The sequence below is a fragment of the Somniosus microcephalus genome, chromosome 12, assembly GCF_052327205.1.
Source record: "Somniosus microcephalus isolate GS21.2 chromosome 12, FLI_Smic_1.0, whole genome shotgun sequence".
In the NCBI taxonomy this organism is placed as follows: Eukaryota; Metazoa; Chordata; class Chondrichthyes; order Squaliformes; family Somniosidae; genus Somniosus; species Somniosus microcephalus.
Genome location: NC_140998.1, coordinates 25,578,326 through 25,597,613, shown reverse-complemented (window position 1 = coordinate 25,597,613; position 19,288 = coordinate 25,578,326). Strand labels below are relative to the sequence as shown.

Here is a 19,288-nt window from a genome sequence, read left to right as displayed (position 1 = left end):
GTAGAGGACACGGCACTCTGCATCTTAGTCATGTTATATCTGACCCAAGAGTGCTTGATGTTGGGAAAAGTGCGTCATTACCCTCCACTCCTATCTCTCATAGCAAATAAATATTAAGTCGGAGATAGTTTTCAGAATAAGGTCAAAACCTCCCTGAAACTGTGTGATGGGGATCGGGAAATTAGCAATGGGATATCAAACCTGCAGAACAACCAGTCTGAGGTACTACGTGTGGGTTCCTGCAACACATTGTGCCACCCTAAAAAGAAAAATCATAGAATGATACAGCATAGAATGATTCAGCCCATCATGCCTGTGCCGGCTCTTTGGTAGAGCTATCCAATTAATCCCACTCCCCTGCTCTTTCCCCATAGCCCTGTAAATATTTTCCCTTCAAGTATTCTCTTTTGAATGTTACTATTGAATCTGCTTCGGCCATCCTTTCAGGCAGTGCATTCCAGATCACAGCTCACTGTGTAAAAAAAAAATGCTTCCTCATGTCATCTCTGGTCCTTTTGCCAATCACCTATAGTATTTCATACTGTATTATAACATTTTTCTGCAGGTTATTCAGGAATATGTTGCTTTAGTGGATAACACAGAACTGAAATTAAACCTTGCCACAAAGTACAAATGCCATAACATTGTGATTGATGTAAGTATAAGTCGTGTTGGATTTATTATTGCTGCATTAGGGAGATGAGTGACAAAAAGATCAGTAGTGCAGGTTCATGCGGAGTGTCCATGGTTGACGTGTTTTATATCATTTGAGTGCTCACAAAAGTCCACAACAACAAGTGTGTTTTTAATTCATTCACGGGATGTGGGCGTCGCTGGCAAGACCAGCATTTATTGCCCAACCCTAGTTGCCCTCTAGAAGGTGGTGGTGAGCCGCCTTCTTGAACCGCTGCAGTCTGTGTGTTGAAGGTGCTCCCACAGTGCTGTTAGGGAGGGAGTTTCAGGATTTTGACCCAGCGACGATGAAGGAACGGCAGTATTTTTCCAAGTCAGGATGGTGTGTGACTTGGAGGGGAACTTGCAGGTGGTGGTGTTCCCATGCACCTGCTGCCCTTGTCCTTCTTCTAGGTGGTAGAGGTTACGGGTTTTGGAGTTGCTGTCATAGAAGCCTTGGTGAGTTGCTGCAGTGCATCTTTTAGATGGTACACACTGCAGCCATGGTGTGCCAGTGGTGGAGGGAGTGAATGTTTAAGGTGGTGGATGGAGTGCCAATCAAGCATCCTGGATGGTGTCGAGCTTCTTCAGTGTTGTTGGAGCTGCACTCATCCAAGCAAGTGGAGTATTCCCTCACACTCTTGACTTGTGCCTTGTAGATGGTAGAAAAGCTTTGGGGAGTCAGGTGAGTCACTCACAGCAGAATACCCAGCCTCTGACCTGCTCTTGTAGCCACTGTATTTATGTGGCTGATCCAGTTAAGTTTCTGGTTAATGGTGACTCCCAGGATGTTGATGGTGGGGGATTCGGCGATGGTAATCCCGTTGAATGTCATGGGGAGGTGGCTAGACTCTCGCTTGTTGGAGATAGTCATTGCCTGGCACTTGTGTGGCGCCAATGTTACTTGCCACTTATCAGCCCGAGCCTGAATGTTGCCCAGGTCTTGCTGCATGTGGGCACGGACTGCTTCATTATCTGAGGAGTTGCGAAGGGAACTGTACAATCAATTTCAGACAGTGGACAATGTCAGAAATGGTATGGCTCAACGCAGCTTCTGGATGTCCTTTTGGACATTGTAAATGGCAGCCTTTCATCAACCCCCCAACAAGTACATTTGAGCAACACAGCAAGGGGATTCCCCTTCAGCACATTTTCTGTTCCTGAGCAACTTGTTCACAGGTGACAAAGGCACTCAGTTTGAGGAAGTGAGGTCCAAATATTCATCAGAATAAATTGGCGAGTTGAGAATGCAAAACTCTTCTGAGCCTCCTGCGTCAAGAGGCCTCATTGACAGGGGTCTGAGAATGGTTCAGCCGGGAGGTAATGATTGGTGTAGGGGGAACGCTACTAAAAAAGGGAGGCCAAAATCACTCTTGCAGGAAAGACAAAACAAGATGCCAGTAATTGAGTAGCAACCAATTAAGATGCCGTTTAAATTAAATTGGGCTTGCATAAAGTAAATGATGTAGTAGTTTACAAAAGTTGTTTTAACTTCCTATTTTTTTCCTGGTTTAGACCTACAGGGAGCTTAAAGACCGACAGCAGCTGATGCTGTACAGAGACAAAGTGGACAGAAGCTCACAAGAACAGAGGAAGATAGACTATATCCTGAGCAATTCCGTAAGTTAAAACGAGGCTTTAAACCCTACATAGTGCTGGGCTGCAACGTCTGAAGCTCTCGTGACAGCTGTATGAAATCCCCTGGCCAGGAGTGAGGATCTCAGTCTGCAACTGGGACACTGGACTGCCTTAAAGCAACAGTCCTGTTCCAGCAATAGAACAGTTACTGTCCTGTTAAAACGCTTGCCTTTTCTTAATGGCTGGACATGAGGGCTACTGATTGTGAAAACAAATAAACTGAAAAACAAATGTATCTGCCAGATTGCTAATGGTAGTTTTGAATATTGTACTTTGCAGCAAATCAGATGGAAAAATTGATGGATGAAGATTCAGTGAAGGAATGTCTCCTGTGCACATTATTACAGAGGGAGCTGGAGGTTGGAGAACCTGGCAATTAGCGACTAGAAAGAGTGATCTTCATCAACCTTCTGAGAACCGCAGGACCTCTTCTCCCTCAAGATTAAAATTAATAATTATGGGAGCTTAGAAATTAAGTGTCCTATCCACACATTTGTATATTTCATGTGTATCACGTTGTTCAATTACAAGGTTATGACTTTTAAGAATGGGAGGGGGGAGCATCTGGCTCACATTTCATGGGGGAAGTATAGGTCCCCCAGCTAAAAGTGCCAAAATACTGAGGACAAGAGGTGAACTGAACTTCAGAAATTCAGGTACAGGAAACTTTCTGATATCCGGCACTGACGGGACCGAGCTGGTGCCGTACCATCAAAAGTGCCGGACATACCAGCGTTAATGTTGAGAGATACGGAACTGAAAAGCTCCGTGTGAATCAACAAACCCTAACAGCTTCAAAACAGTCGGCTGCAGCTGCAAGCATCTCTAGCTGAAGCTGTTGCTATAGCTACAGACCTTGCAGTGCCTGACTGGGAAAAAAAAAGCAACGAGAACTAAAAAAAAACTTATAGAAAACGGCTCCTGATTTTTGCCGTTAGATCGAGTATTCCGGACATATAACCTCCGGATAAACCAAAGTCTCCTGTATTTGGTTTTAGCCAGTAGATGTTGCTAGCTGGCCTCACTGATGACATCTAGAAACAGGAACTAAATACAGTTAGAGAATAATTAATATATTTATGGTCTGCTCGTTTGGACCCTTCCCTTCTCTTCATTCCCCCTCTCCCCCAATAACACTTCAAAAAAAAATAGAAAGTAAAGAAATTCCTGAATAATATTCCAACATAAATGAGAAGGAACATATTTGTTGTACAGAACTGGAAGAAAAATGCCACTCATTAAGAATACATTTTTTAATAAAGTGCCAAAATCTGGTAGCTTCCTACGTTTGCGCTTCATTTATTTATTCGCATGATGGTTTACTATTTTCTTCCTGTGCTCGGCACCACTGCTGGCCTGTCTTGGGTCTTAAGAGGTGAATGAGAGTGGGTTGAGGAAGAGCAGGGAAACTCTAGTTTTCCTTCCTTCCCATCACTGTGGGGTGACTCTCCCATTGTGTGGGGCTTTGCCGGGGCAGAAGGGCTAGGATTGGTAACTCGAAGTGCCGGCTCGGTGGGCTGAACCCAAGTCCTACAACAACTCTCAGCACGTTGGCATTTTGATTACAGACCCTGATCTCCAGATCTGCACTGGCGTGAACCCTACTTCCACGTTTTCTCCCGGATTGCCAGCAGCTAGCGCCCGGGGAGATCAATCGGCGATTGCAGGAGACTCCTGAACAATCCGGGAAGGTTGGCAAGTGGCAACCATACCCGAGAACAGAGCAAAGTGGAGCGAGCACGCTGCTTTGCTTTGGAGTAAAGTTTGAGCCTTGACGCCCAATTTACGCTCCACAAGTTGAGTCAAAGTAAGATACAGGGCTACGGGTAGACAGCGGGATTAGTTTTGGATTGCTCCAGCAAAGTGCTGGCACAGACATGATGATTCCGTGCTACACCCTTTATTTCCATCATTGCAACAGAGACTACACTTCCAAGTTTCCCACATTACAACAGTGACTAAACTTCCAAGTTTCCTACATTACAACAGTGACTACACTTCAAAATAGTATTTAATTCGCTATAAAGCGCTTTGGGGGTGTCCTGAGGTTGTGAAAGGCGCTGTGTAAATACAAGTTTTTTTTCATCCTGCAAAGCTGAGAATGCTTCACAGCAGCACCAGCCTTGCAGTGTGAATGACTGACACTTTGCTGTGGGTCCTGGGCTGCAGAGCATGGACTCTTAGGCAGTCCCTCGGAACCGAGGATGACTTGCTACAAATGCGTTCTCAGGTGACTGATGAGTCCAATGCGGGACCTACAGTCTCTGTCACAGGTGGGGCAGACGGTGGTTGAAGGGGCGGGTGGGTGGGGTGCTTCAGCTGACGTGCGCTCCTTCCGCTGTTTACGCTTGGCTTCCGCTTGCTGCCGGCGAAGAGACTCGGGGGGTGGGGGGGAATTCAGTTGTTTGCACCTCCCGTTAGCGCCTTAAGAGGGCGCTAATGGGGCGCAAAGCAACTAGCGCCCGGGCGCGGCAATGTTTGCGCCGCTCGCGAAATTAACTAGACATTTTGCGGCGGCGCTAAACATTACCGCCACGATCTCCTGCGCCGGCAGATTGTGACGTCAGTCGAGTGCGCAGCGCCCCGGACCGGATATTGAGTGGCGCCCCCTGCCTTACTGCCTGCCGCTAGCAATGACAGGTTGAGGGGAGCGTTATGCTGTCAGAAAGGGACTAGGGGAGCGCTATTTAAAGGCGACCGCTTCCTGCCTTTTTTTGTCGGTGACATTTTTGCACCACGCATTTTGAGAGAGAGAGAGAGACTGACTTCTGGAGAGATTCAACGCTGTGTGAAGGAGTTTTGAGTACTGAGCAGCACTTTGCAGGTTTATTTTGATTTGCCCTTCCTTGCTTTGGCAGCGCTCTGAGGTAGCGCCTCGCTCCTCAGCCTTTGTGCCTTAAGACAGGTGTGAAGCGCCTGATTTGGCGCTCCAATCACCTCCAGGGGCGAGAAAAGCCATGTTTGCTGTGGAAGGTGATAATTAGCGCCAGGCGCTAAACTTTGCGCACGGCCGATAATGGCGCTCCAAATGGGGTGATACTGAATTTTTCCCCCTCGGGGTGTTCGGCGCCTTCCCAGATGCTTCTCCTCCACTTTGTGCGGTCTTGGGCCAGGGATTCCCAGGTGTCGGGTGGGGATGTTGCACTTTTTTCAAGGTTAGCTTTGAGGGTGTCCTTGACGCGTTTCCTCTGCCCACCTGGGGCTCTCCTGCCGTTTCGGAGCTCCGAGTAGAGCGCTTGTTTTGGGAGTCTCGTATTGGGCATGCAGACAATGTGGCCCGTCCATCGGAGCTGATCGAGCGTAGTCAAAGCTTCAATGCTGGGGATGTTGGCCTGAGCGAGAGCACTGACGTTGGTGCACCTATCCTGGCAATGGATTTACAGGATCTTGTGGGGCAGCGTTGGTGGTACCTCTCCAGTGCTTTGAGGTGCCAGAGCATGGACTACAACTCCCACAACACACTGCGCCACGCTGTGGCTAACTGCATGCCCTCTTTTCCCTTCGGTAAAAGCTTCAGGATCAGTCCCGGAGGGAACAAATTCCCCGGGAACTCGCTGCCAATGTTTTAAATGGTCCCCCCGCATTTTGCATGGCGAGCGGCCGCCGGCTGTATTCGCAGGGCCCGAGCTTCGGCTTTAGCTGGCCTGCTCACTGCCTGACCGGCCGCCGAAGGACCCTCCCTAGCAACGCGTGCGGCCGGCGGTGTATCCAAGGGCCGGGGCCGGGCGGCGATGGCGGATGAAGAGGTCGTGGGGAAGCCGGAGAAAATCCGCAGCAAGCGGATCTTCTTCAACCACTTAGACTCGTTCGTGGGGACTCACGCTGGGAAAGTTCGTGAGATCTGCAACTGGTTACTGAGTGGCAGTGGCTGTGTGTGTGTGAGCAATTGAGCATGTGTGTAAGTGTTCATGTATGTAAGTGTTCATGTATGCACGTGTTCGTGTATGTAACTGTTCATGTAAGTATTCGTGTATGTAAGTGTTCGTGTATGTGTGTGTTCATGTATGTAAGTGTTCATGTATGTGTGTGTTTGTGTATGTAAGTGTTCATGTATGTGTTTGTTTATGCAAGTGTTCATGAATGTGTTTGTGTAGGTAAGTATTCATGTATGTGTTTGTGTATGTAAGTGTTCATGTATATATGTGTTTGTGTATGTTCGTGTATGTAAGTGTTTATGTGTTTGTGTATGTAAGTATTCATAATAATAATTCAACTTTATTGTCATTGTACAACGAAATGTGATCTTGCAAGCTCCCATGAGTCCAGTACAAATAACATTAACATTAAACGTAAATAGCACCGTCCTGGGAGAAGCAAAGCCGCTGCGTCTGTGCGCGCCGTCATTCCATTTCCACCATTCCTCCTGTCCGACAATCTTCAGCCCAACGCCCGGGCCTGCTCACCAGCCGCCCCTCCCGGGGCTCCTTCCGTGACCTTCTCACCAACCGCCCCTCCGCGGGGCTCCTTCCGTGACCTTCTGCACCTGGTCTTCCCTGATGGTCACCCCTCCAGGTACTAACCAGGCCTGGCTCTGGCTTAGCTTCCGAAGCCTTGCCAGTGACCCTGTCCCTAGTCCCAGGAACAGTGTAAGTGTCCATGTATGTGTTTGTGTATGTAGGTGTATGTAAGTGTTCATGTATGTATGTGTTTGTGTATGTAAGTGTTCATGTATGTGTTTGCGTATGCAAGTGTTTGCGTATACAAGTGTTTGCGTATGTGTGTGTGTACACAAGCATGTAAACAAGTGCTTGTGTATACATACCTGTGTGCAACTCTGGTTGGGCATATTTCGGAAGGTTTCTTCACATGACCACTAACCGCCCAACCCCCACGCTCCCACCGTTGGCCGCCTGACACTAATGGTTGCCAGCTTTGGTTGGAGGTATTCCTGGAGGTTTGAACACTTGTCATCTGACCACTTGGCATCTGATCACGTGACTTCTGCAATGTTATTGCATTTACCGTACAAAGGTTTTGCACCCCACCCCCCAACCCCCGTAGTTGAGTATCTTTTGCTCGTGGTTTCACACCAGCAGCTGTTGTGCGAGAAGTTCTGTGAACCAGGAGGCCATCCATGATCTTCATCTGCAGTAGATGGGGAATCAATGGATTTAGCTTCTTGCTTTGCCTTCACCTTTTTCTCTTAGTGGACCTATAGCTCACCCATGTCTTCCATCTGTCCCTCTAATTGTTGGACGTGCAGATAAAACTTGAGTATTTTGAAGTACATTGAAGCTCCTCCCTACGCAGAGAACCACACTCTTATACAGAGTAATTGTGATAGACTAGCCTGATTGGTAAGTAAGAAACAGGCATGTTCCGCTGCAGCTCCTCTGCAGCTACCGTGTATAGTTATGTACTCAATGACCTAATCATCTTTGTATTCCCCTTCCTGGACCTTGAGTATTGTGTCCAGTTCACCAAGTTGCATTAAAGTGGCAGTTCAGTAAAGAGCCAGCTCACTACTTCCTAGTGTCAGAGGACTGTTAGGAGAAAAGACTGTAGAAAATGGAGATTTTCACAGTGTAAAGGAGGCAACCGAGAGGTGATGTGCATAGTATAGAAAAGGTGGATCCGGTACAGTAATTTAACCTGAACCTACAAGAGTAATACAGGTTCAAAGACAAATTTAGGGCTGATGTTGGGAAGTTTTCAGACAACGGTTAGTTAATACATGGTGTGGATTTCTCAGGAAGGGGACTACAACAATGATTAGGTCATTGAGTGAGTACATAACTATACATGGCAGCTGCAGAGGAATATGCCTGTTTCTTACTTACCGACCAGGCTAGTCCATCACAATTACTCTGTATAATTGTGTGGTTCTCTGCTTAGGGAGGAGCTTCAATGTACAGGAAACTCTTCGGTATCTACCGAGGCTATTTTTAACAAACAAAAATAAAAAAAATCAGAAATGTGCAGTATACAGTAATTGGGTCCTCACCTACAGAATGTTGTGTTAAATGGATGGTGGAAGATGCTTGATTAAGTACAGTACTGCCAATTGAGGGTAATCCATAACTCTTTAATTACTTAACAGTAAAACAAAACTTATACAGTAAACGACTGTATAGAGCGCGGGAGAGTCAGACTCCTGTTACTGAGGTGTTCGGATTTCCGACAGCGCCAAGAAGCCGAGTGGTGGTAGTTTGGAGAACTACCCCCACTGACTAACTTGGCCACCGCGGGAGAATCGGACTTGGACTCGGCAACATTTCCGGTTGTTGAGGTGTTGTTTTCGGAGTATGAATTTTGCCGGTTAATAGAGAATTTTGGATATTAGGTGCCATTTAAACGAGAGTTTCCTGTACTTCAAAATACTTGAGATGTATCTTAGAGAAGTGGCAACACAATTGGAATCAGTTTGAGAAACATTTGGATGCTACGTTGAGGAGTTTGTGGTGTCTTTCTGGATGGATGAGCTAAAATGGGACGAATGGTATTCCTGATCTGTACCGATCTTGTGATTTGCGAACTTCATCTTCACTTGCTACAGTGCCCTTCCACCATTTCGCAAACTTGTTCCTACATTACATTTGTATGAATGAGAATACCTGGAACACATTTAAAAATTGTCTGATAAACAGTCTTTAGACTGACGCTCAGACAATAGGGACTGATTTCAGCTTGACTTGATCACATCATGAAAGGAACAGATCAAACTCCCAACACATTTTTTCCAGGCCCATAAGTAGAAGGAACACAGTTCGGGAGGATAACTTAGTCGTCCAGAAACATGATTTAATCAAAGCAAGGAGCGAAACTTTCAACTTCGAAGGGGACGTAAAGTTGGTGGTATCGGATCAGCTGAAAATCGGGCAGGGTGCATAACGAGTGGAGAATCTGACACCGCTAGTTTTACTCCCCCGCCAAAGTTGAAAGTTTCGTCCAAGGTGTCTCATCGGCAGCGGTTAAATGCACTACCGTAGGTTTCAGAGTACGGAAAACCCACTTTTCCAAATATACACTTCCATCATGAAACACCTATCAAACTGACCTCTTCTAAGATTGCCACTGCTGAAAGTTATTACTGCTATTGGAGAACGGTACAAAAAGCCTTAATTTCTTTGTAATATGATGCAGATTCCATCCAGAAGATTTTGATTTGTAACTCAAAGAGTAAAATTCTGATACTTAATTCATTTCCAGTACCTATCAAATTGTGTGGTTGGAGCGTCGCTGGAGGAACCGGTAGATGCTGAAGAACAAAATGAGGAAGAGGTTGAAACATTGAAAAGTATGACACATGCCAAAGGGACGTACCAGGTGGTGGGAACATTGAGCAATCCTGATGCCAAGAAACCTGATTTTGCTTTTGAAATCATCTCTGTATGTCCCCAAATTTACTTTTTCAAGCTAAAATATGTCTAAGATTATTTAAAAATTTACTAACAAGACTGATGTCTCACAACAGGACTGCAGTTTTTTTTATTGTTAGTTTAACGGGCAAAGATAAGTCTTTATGTTCATGGTTTCTTACCATGTCACTAACGGCTTGGCACAAAGCAAAACTGAGTGTTAAAGCAACTCGTGCCAATACACAAACTGTCAAAAGGAAAACAAAAATGACTGCGCATGTACAGCAGGCCAATCAGAAAAAGAACATAAGAAATAGCAGGAGTCGGCCATTCAGTCCTTCGAGCCTGCTCCGCCATTCAATGAGATCATGGCTGATCTTCTGCCTCAACTCCATTCACCGGCCCTATCGCCATATCCCTTGATGCCCTTGCTAGTCAGAAATCTATCGACTTCTGTTCTGAATATACCCAATGACTGAGCCTCCACAGCCCTCTGGGGTAGAGAATTCCAAAGATTCACCACCCTCTGTGTGAAGAAATTTCTTCTCATCTCAGTCCTGCATGGCCTACCCTATATCCTGAGGCTGTGGCCCCTGGTTCCAGACTCCCCAGCCAAGGGAAACATTCTCCCAGCATTCACCCTATCAAGCCCTGTAATAATTTTGTATGCTTCAATGAGATTCCCTCTCATTCTTCTAAATTCAAGAGAATACAGGCCTAGTTTACTCAATCTCTTCTCATACGACAGTCCCGCCATCCCAGGAATCAATCTCGTGAACATTTGTTGCACTCCCTCTATGGCAAGTATATCCTTCCTTAGGTAAGGAGACCAAAATTGTACACAGTACTCCAGGTGTGGTCTCACCAAGGTCCTGTATAATTGGAGTAAGACTTCTTTACTCCTGTACTCAAATCCTCTTGTAATGAAGGCCAGCATACCATTTGCTTTCCTAATGGCTTGCTGCACCTGCACATTCACTTTCAGTGACTCATGTACAAGGACACCCAGGTCCCTTTGAGCATCTGCATTCCCCAATCTTTCACCATTTAGGAAATACTCTGCCTTTCTGTTTTTTCTACCAAAGTGGATAACTTCACATTTATCCACATTATATTCCATCTGCCATGTTCTCGCCCACTCACTGAGCCTGTCGAGATCCCCTTGAAGCCTCTTCACAACTGACACTGCCACCTAGTTTTGTATCATCAGCAAATTTGGAAATGTTACATTTAGTCCCCTCATCCAAATCATTGATATAGATTGTGAATAGCTGGGGCCCAAGCACCGATCCTTGCGGTACCCCACTAGTTACAGCCTGCCATCCTGAAAAAGACCCGTTTATCTCTACTCTTTGTTTTCTGTCTGTTAACCAATTCTCAATCCATGCTAGTATATTACCCCCAATTCCACGTGCCCTAATTTTGTTCACCAACCTCTTGTGTGGGACCTTATCGAAAGCCTTCTGAAAATCCAAATACACCACATCTACCGGTTCCCCTTTGTCTACTTCACTAGTTACATCCTCAAAAAACTCCAATAGGTTTGTTAAACAGGATTCCCCTTTCATAAATCCATGTTGACTCTGCCCAATCTTACTATTTGTTTCTAAGTGCCCAGTTATTGCATCCTTTATAATAGATTCCAGCATTTTCCCAACTACTGATGTGAGGCTAACAGGTCTGTAGTTCCCCGTTTTCTCTCTTCCCTCCTTTCTTAAATAGCGGGGTTACATTTGCTATCCTCCAATCTGCAGGAACCATTCCAGAACCTATAGAATTTTGGAAGATGACAACCAATACGTCCACTATCCCAATGGCCACCTCTTTCAAAACCCTAGGATGTACGTCATCCGGTCCTTGGAATTTATCGACTTTTAGTCCCATTAATTTTGCTAGTACTGTTTTTTTTTACTAATAATAATTTCTTTAAGTTCCTCTTTCTCGCCACACCCTTGGTTTTTTCGTATTTCTGGGAGGTTTTTTGTGTCAGAATCTGAAAGAGAACGCTAGGGTAAGGCTTCAAGTGTAACCTTCGTCAGAACTGCCACAGTCTCAACGTTAACTGCAAGAACTTCAGAGTTTAAAAACAGAAATGCTGGAAATACTCAGCAGGTCAGGCAGAAGTTCTGAGGAAAGGTCATCGACCTGAAACGTTAACTCTGTTTCTCTCTCCACAGATGATGCCTGACCTGCTGAGTATCTCCAGCATTTTCTGTTTTTATTTCAGATTTAGTGTATGACATTATGAGGGGCCTAGATAGAGTGGATAGGAAGGACCTATTCCCCTCAGCAGAGAGGTCAATAACGAGGGGGGCATAGATTTAAAGTAATGGTAGAAGGATTAGATGGAGTTGAGGAGAACTTTTTTCACCCAAAGGGTGGTGGGTGTCTGGAACTCTCTGCCTGAAAGGGTGGTAGAGGCAGAAACCCTCATCACATTTAAAAAGTACTTGGCTATGTACTTGAAATACTGTAATGTACAAGGCTACGGACCAAGAGCTGGAAAGTAGGATTAGGCTGGCTAGCTCTTTTTCGGCTGGCACAGACATGCTGGGCCGATGGCCTCCTTCTGTGCCGCAAACTTCTATGATTCTATGACTTCCAGCATCCACAGTATTTTGCTTTTGTATTAACTTCAGAGTTTAGCTGCCTTCCCCCATTATTGGACGGGATTCCCCCAGTAGGTGTCATTCACATTCTGCTGTTTTCCTTTCCATTTTGGAAACGTGCAGGCACACTCTCTTGTCTTTCTTGTCTGTATCTTGCCTGCATTACATGCTGCTCTTCTCCCTTCCCCTCTTTGTTTTCTTAGAGCTGTCCTAATATGGCCTCATCAATTGTATAAGAGGGGCTTCTCCAGCCTGACTTTTCCAATGGCCTCCTCATTGGCCTCTCTACCTCCTCATTGGCCTCTCTACCTCCTCATTGGCCTCTCTACCTCCTCATTGGCCTCTCTACCTCCTCATTGGCCTCTCTACCTCCTCATTGGCCTCTCTACCTCCTCATTGACCTCTCTACCTCCTCATTGGCCTCTCTACCTCCTCATTGGCCTCTCTACCTCCTCATTGGCCTCTCTAACTCCAACTCATCCAGAACTCTGCTACCTGGATCCTATTCCGTAGAATGTCTGCTCACCTGTCACCCTTATCCATGCCAACCTTCATTAGCTCGCCATCAATATATCAACTTCAGAAAGTTTATCTTCTATAAATGTCTGTGCTTGCATCCTTTGCTATTCCAACCCTGGTCTACTGTGTGTTCCTTCCTCCCCTGCTCTACCGTCGGTGGCAGAACCTTTTACCTCCCACTCTCTGGAAGTCTACCAACCGTGAGAGACCTCGCTTCTTCTGCCCCCACTTTCAAAGGCCTCCTTAAAACCTACCACCTCCGCAATGCCTTTAACTACCTCCCTTAATTCCCCCCCCCCTACTCCTGCTTGGGAGGCTTGATCCGAAACTCTGAAGTGCCTTGGGCTATTCTGCTACTTTAAAGGCACTATATCAGTGTACATTATGGTTGTTGACTGTGCCAGTTCTGATGAAAGATTACACCTGAAACCTTAACCTGCCCTTGTATTTTAGATACTGATCAGCTTGCTGTGCATTGCCATCAACTTCCAGCTTTATTTCCGATTTTTCACAATTGCAGTTTTCTTTTAATCACGCAAATTGTCAAATTGGCTGTTCCCTTTAGGTTACGAGATTTTTGAATTTTACTACTGGAGCAACAATGAAATAAAATCATTAAAATTGATAGTTTAAATCTCCCCTGATAGAAGAGAGTAAAACGATCCCCAGTACAGGAAACTTTGGTTTATCCGGAGGTTAACTGTCCGGAATGCTCGATCCACCGGCAAAATTCAGGAGTCGGTTCAGTAAGTTTTTTTTCTTTTCATTGCTTTTTTTTCACCAGTCAGACTTTGCAAGGTCTAGCTAAAGCTGTTGCTTAGCTACAGAGACGCTTGCAAGCTACGGCCGACTGTTTAGAAGCTGTTGCAGGGTTTGTTGCTAGATACGGAGCTCAAAAGCTCCGTATGTTTTAACATTAGCGCTGGTTTGTCCGGCAGTTTTGATGGGACGGCAACAGCTCGGTCCCGTCGGTGCCGGATATCACAAAGTTTCCTGTATGGCACTAACTAAGTCTTGCAAACCAGAAGGTTTCAGGTTTAATATTGGGCCTGTGCTGAGTTCGCTGATACCAATTGGGGCATCAGTTGGCGTGTTACAACTGGCCTTCGTGCCCCTGAGCTAGGGAGGGGAAAACCAGCTGGGGATCCTGATGCCGATTACTATTCCAGTGACCTCTGTTGGAAAGTCTGCATGTATTGACATTGAGCGAGGATAGGACTGAGCTCAACTACGATGCCCTACACGGTCAAACAGTCTGCGGACACACCACCTATCGTGCACCAAGAATAGCCACTTGGGCGTGGTACTGGAGGGGTCTCTAGCAAGATCTGAGTAGAAGAGGGGAGAAAATTGAATTGAATTGAAAGTCAGTAATATAGCGTGCCAATGTACATATGCCTAGAGATCCGAAAGAGAAAACAGTAGCTTTAAATCTCCATTGGAATGGTTTGATGTGCTCAAAGTCTGGCAAAAGTGAACTGAAAACATATGTACCCAAGACACATAGAAGATAGGAGCAGGAGTAGGCCATTCGGCCCCTCAAGCCTGCTCCGTCATTCAATGAGATCATGGCTGATCATCCAAACTCAGTACCCTGTCCCTGCCTTCTCCCCATATCCCTTGATCCCTTTAGCCTTAAGAAATATATCTAACTCCTTCTTGAATATATTTAATGAATTGGCCTCAACTGCCTTGTGTGGTAGAGAATTCCACAGGTTCACCACTCTCTGGGTGAAGAAATTCCTCCTCATCTCAGTCCTAAATGGCTTACCCCTTATCCTTAGACTGTGACCCCTGGTTCTGGACTCCCCCGCCATCGGGAACATCCTTCCTGCATCTAGTCTGTCTAGTCCTGTTAGAATTTTATATGTTTCAATGAGATCCCCTCTCATTCTTCTAAACTCTAGCGAGTATAAGCCCAATCAACCCAATCTCTCCTCATACGTCATTCCTGCCATCCCAGGTATCAGTCTGATGAATCTTCGCTGCACTCCCTCCATGGCAAGAACATCCTTCCTCAGATAAGGCGACCAAAACTGCACACAATACTCAAGATGTGGTCTCACCAAGGCCCTGTACAACTGCAGCAAGACATCCTTGTTCCTGTACTCGAACCCTCTCGCTACGAAGGCCAACATACCATTTGCCTTCTTAACTGCCTGCTGCACCTGCATGCTTACCTTCAGCGACTGGTGCACAAGGACACCCAGGTCTCGTTGCACTTCCCCTTCTCCCAATCTATTGCCGTTCAGATAATAATCTGCCTTCCTGTTTTTGCCACCGAAGTGGATAACCTCGCATTTATCCACGTTATAGTGCATCTGCCATGCATCTGCCCAATCGCCCAACCTGTCCAAATCATACTGGAGTTTCTCGGCATCTCGGCAAGAAAATGGCTGTTCTCTTTAGACGTAAACTATAAACAGGGACTTGAAAGTTGCCATCTTACATGTTTTGTAGCAAATCTTTTTTTAAAGGTGAAATTATGTTCAATACTGGGAATCATTTCACTGGATTTCACGCAGGCGTCTGGATAAAGGTGGTTTTCTTTATTTTTCACATCTTATTTCAGTTTGATTCACGCGAGCAGCTATTGAAATATCTTATGGACTGCGACATCATCATCTACAACATCACAGAAACAACTGAGCAAATTGATGAAGCCTCTTGGGCTGTTTCAGGTTCTGATTTACCATTTTATTTTTCTGCTTTTCCTTTCGCTTCTTTTGCAATAACTACGCATCACCTGCTTAATTTCTTTGACCTTGTTTGTTTCATAAGTTGATCAATAATCAAGGAAAAAAATTTACGGGCACTTGGAGAGGTTTAAGCTAATTAAGGAGAGCCAACACGGATTTGTAAAAAGCAGATCGTGTTTGACTAATCTACAGGTAATTGAATTTTTTGATGAAGTAACAGGGAGGATTGATGAAGGGAATGCAGTGGATGATGTCTACATGGATTTTCGGAAGGCGTTTGACAAAGTACCACATAGAAGGCTGGTTAACAAAATTGAGGCTCATGGAATAGGTGGGTCAGGGGCAGGTTGGTTAAGGAATTGGCTTAAGGACAGAAAACAGCGAGTTGTGGTAAATGGCTGTTTTTCAGACTGGAGGATGGTAGACAGTGGCGTTCCCCAAGGGTCAGTGCTGGGGCCACTGCTTTTTTTGATATATATAAATGACCTGGATATTGGAATACAGAGTAGAATTTCTAAATTTGCCGATGACACCAAACTTGAGGGTGTGGCAAACAGTGATGATGATACCAATCAACTGCAACAGGACATAGAAAGGCTAGCAGAATGGGCAGACAAGTGGCAGATGGAATTTAATACAGAGAAGTGTGAGGTGATGCATTTTGGCAGAAGGAACAGGGAGAGGCAATATACACTTAATGGCACAGTTTTAAAGAGTGTGCAGGGACAGAGGGACCTGGGAGTTAATGTGCATAGGTCCCTGACGGTGGCAGGACATATTGAGAAAGTGGTTAACAAAGCATATGGGATCTTGGGCTTCATAAATAGAGGTATTGAGTACAAAAGTAGAGAAGTTATGCTGAACCTTTATAAAGCGCTGCTTAGGCCACAACTGGAGTATTGCATCCAGTTCTGGTCACCACACTTTAGGAAGGATGTGAAGGCCCTTGAGAGGGTGCAGAGGAGATTTACCAGAATGGTTCTGGGGATGAGGGATCTTAGCTACAAGGACAGGTTGGAGAAAATGGATTTGTTTTCATTAGAGCAAAGGAGGTTGCGGGGTGATTTGATAGAGGTGTACAAGATTATGACGGGTTTGGATACGCTAGACGGGGAAAGGCTGTTCCCACTCGTCGATGGTACAAGGACTAGGGGGCACAGATTTAAGGTTTTGGGCAAGAGATACAGGGGGATGTGAGGAAAAACCTTTTTACGCAGTGAGTGGTGATGACCTGGAATTTGCTGCCGACGGAAGTGGTGGAAGCGGACACACTTAATGGCCCAGAAATTCCAGAACGGGGCTTGCAGCGCGTGCAAGCCCCGTATTTGCACTTACCCCGCGCTCGTGCCGATCAGCTTCTGGGACGCCTGAACTTGCAGAAATAGAAAGCACATTCCCGGGCAGCGTATGACGTCACGCCGCCCAGGAGTGCAGCCAGCGCGAAGCCAGGAGCGTGCAGTGTAAGTGAGGCACGCCCCTTGAGGTCTCAGTTTCACTGGACACGCCCCCAATGTTTCTGTCAAGCTGCTAAGGATTTTTACATGCAAAGCAGCAGTTTAAATAGGTTTTTGGAAGTTTTTTGAAGATTTTGGTAACTTTTATAAACTTTTAAAAATGTTTACATTATTTTGAGTAATCTGAAGTAGTTTTAAGGAGAATTAAAGCAATTGAAAGACTTTTAAAAGCCCTAAAAGAATTTTTTTAATTCCATTTATTTATTTAGCAATGTCGTCGTCATACGTGTCTTCACACTGTTCCCTTTGGGGAACTGTATGAAGTGGTGGAAGGATTTATGGCAATGATTAACGCTCATTCCGTGACCGTAACCATCTTTGAACCAGCCATTAGGGCGGTTAGTCCTATGGCGGGAGGGTTTTACGGGCTCCCACAAGCTATACAAGGAGGGGGGGCCACCCACACCCACGGACGCAAATATCCCACTGGATGTCAACCCAGAATTTAGAGCCGGAGCTCCGACTCCACTTGCCGGGACTGTCTGGAGCGGGGTTCGAAACCCTACCCTGATCTGGCCCAGCGGCGGGGATCCTACCACTATGACAAAGGCCCAATCCAATTAGCAACGTGAAATGGCAGCATAGGGCTCCAGTCACGGGGAGGGAAAAGGCGCAGGAAACGTATGGGTGTCACCTTTTGTGCGGAGTGGGCCTTTTGCGTAGCAGTAAGCATCCCCGCCGCTGGGCCAGAAGGAGTAGGGTTTTGAACCCCACTCCAGACAGTCCCGGCAAGTGGAGTCGGAGCTCCAACTTTAAATTCTGGGTGGACATCCAGCGGGATACTTGCGTCCGTGGGTGTTGGTGGCCCCCCCCCCCCCCCCCCCTCAGATGGGTTGTGGGAGCCCGTAAAACCCTCCCGCCATAGGACTAACCACCCTAATGGCTGGTTCAAAGATGGTTACGGTCACGGAATGAGCGTTAATCACGGCCATAAATCCTTCCACCACTTCATACAGTTCCCCAAAGGGAACAGTGTGAGGATACGTACGATGATGACCTCTTGCGCAATGCACCTCCTTGGGCCCTCAGTCGCAGATGCGAGGGGGCAAGTCGTGCAATTGTTAAATTTTTTATTTTATTGACATGTAAAATGTTGGCCCAGTAATTCCCTTCCAAATGCGCTAGTACGGTCGGGGTACTTACGCATCTGGCCGGATGAAATGCCGGTTTTCAGCATTCACAGTGCATGTGGGGAAAACCGGCATTTCCTGTCCTCTGAACAAAGGGGTTCAGAGGCAGAACGCGTGCGACTGCACAGGCAGCGCGTGCGCAGTATAATTCGCCGCTTTCATTAATGCTTTCAGTGAGGTCCAGTCATTACAACTTACACATGAAAAAAGCATGGGTACAGTTGCTCCACAGGCTAAGGAGGAAGATATTTCTTATCGTGCAGCTTCTGAAAGTATGTATGTCTGTATATATTCCTTTGCGTGTTATGTATATATTCCTTTATTTATGTGTATGAATGTATTATTTAATTATGACTTTCAGAGAAAGTAACTTATTGGAAAATCATAATTAAAAACATACATTCATACACATTAGTAAAGGAATATAAAACATACATACATATACGTAAAGGAAAATATGTGGACATACATACATAACTCATTCTCACATTCCATTCACACAGCCACAATTGCTCCTTCTACCTACCGTTCTGAAAACCCTTTTTAAAAAAAAAAAAAAAAATTTTAACTTTAAAACTTACTTAAAATTTCTTAAAATAACTTCCCTCTCTTTCCCAAACAAAAATATTGCATTTCAAAAGCTCCACGATAAAATATATCTTCCTCCGCAGCCAATGAACAACTTTACACTTGCTTTTTTCACGTGTAACTTCTAACGACTTACCCTCACGGATTTCATGAATGAAATCCACGAAGTTCACTGCGCAAGCGCTGCCTGTGCAGTCGCACGCGCTCGAGGTCTGGAAATGCCGGCGTTCCCCGCATGCGCTGTTCATGCTGAACGCCGGCATTTCCAACGGCCAGAAGCGTGAGTAAGCCGACCGTACTCACGCTTCTGGCCTGGAATTTCTGGCCCAATGTTTTCAAGGGGAGACTGGATAGGCACTTGTGGGAAATAAGCTTGCAGGGCTACGGGGATAGAGCGGGGGAATGGGACTGACCGGATTGCTCTACAGAGAGCTGGCACGGACTCGATGGGCCGAATGGCCTCCTTCAGTGCCGTTATAACTCTATGATAACATTTCCATCATGAACAAAAAAAAATCCTTGCCTTAATTACCTGTCAGAGAAGTTGCAAAGATTTGATTTGTTAAAGAAGTGGTGTGCTGAATTTCATTAAAACTGTAACAGGGGACTTGTACTTTTGCC

The 19,288-nt window shown here is 45.7% G+C and overlaps 2 protein-coding genes across 4 annotated transcripts in view; both read left to right on the top strand.

The window, feature by feature from the left end:
• The window catches only part of vipas39 (VPS33B interacting protein, apical-basolateral polarity regulator, spe-39 homolog), a 69,866-nt gene extending 66,274 nt beyond the window's left edge, over positions 1 to 3,592 (top strand). For both annotated transcript variants that reach the window (XM_086002671.1, XM_086002670.1), the window contains 3 exons: positions 566 to 655; positions 2,188 to 2,292; positions 2,590 to 3,592. In XM_086002671.1, coding sequence (XP_085858797.1) covers positions 566 to 655; positions 2,188 to 2,292; positions 2,590 to 2,610 — 216 coding nt within the window. In that variant the 3' untranslated portion in view covers positions 2,611 to 3,592. The remainder of the gene's footprint in view (positions 1 to 565; positions 656 to 2,187; positions 2,293 to 2,589) is intronic.
• A 2,329-nt stretch (positions 3,593 to 5,921) lies between these two features.
• ak7b (adenylate kinase 7b) overlaps positions 5,922 to 19,288 on the top strand; it is a 62,841-nt gene continuing 49,474 nt past the window's right edge. For both annotated transcript variants that reach the window (XM_086002669.1, XM_086002668.1), the window contains exons 1-3: positions 5,922 to 6,140; positions 9,460 to 9,639; positions 15,309 to 15,417. In XM_086002669.1, coding sequence (XP_085858795.1) covers positions 6,042 to 6,140; positions 9,460 to 9,639; positions 15,309 to 15,417 — 388 coding nt within the window. In that variant the 5' untranslated portion in view covers positions 5,922 to 6,041. The remainder of the gene's footprint in view (positions 6,141 to 9,459; positions 9,640 to 15,308; positions 15,418 to 19,288) is intronic.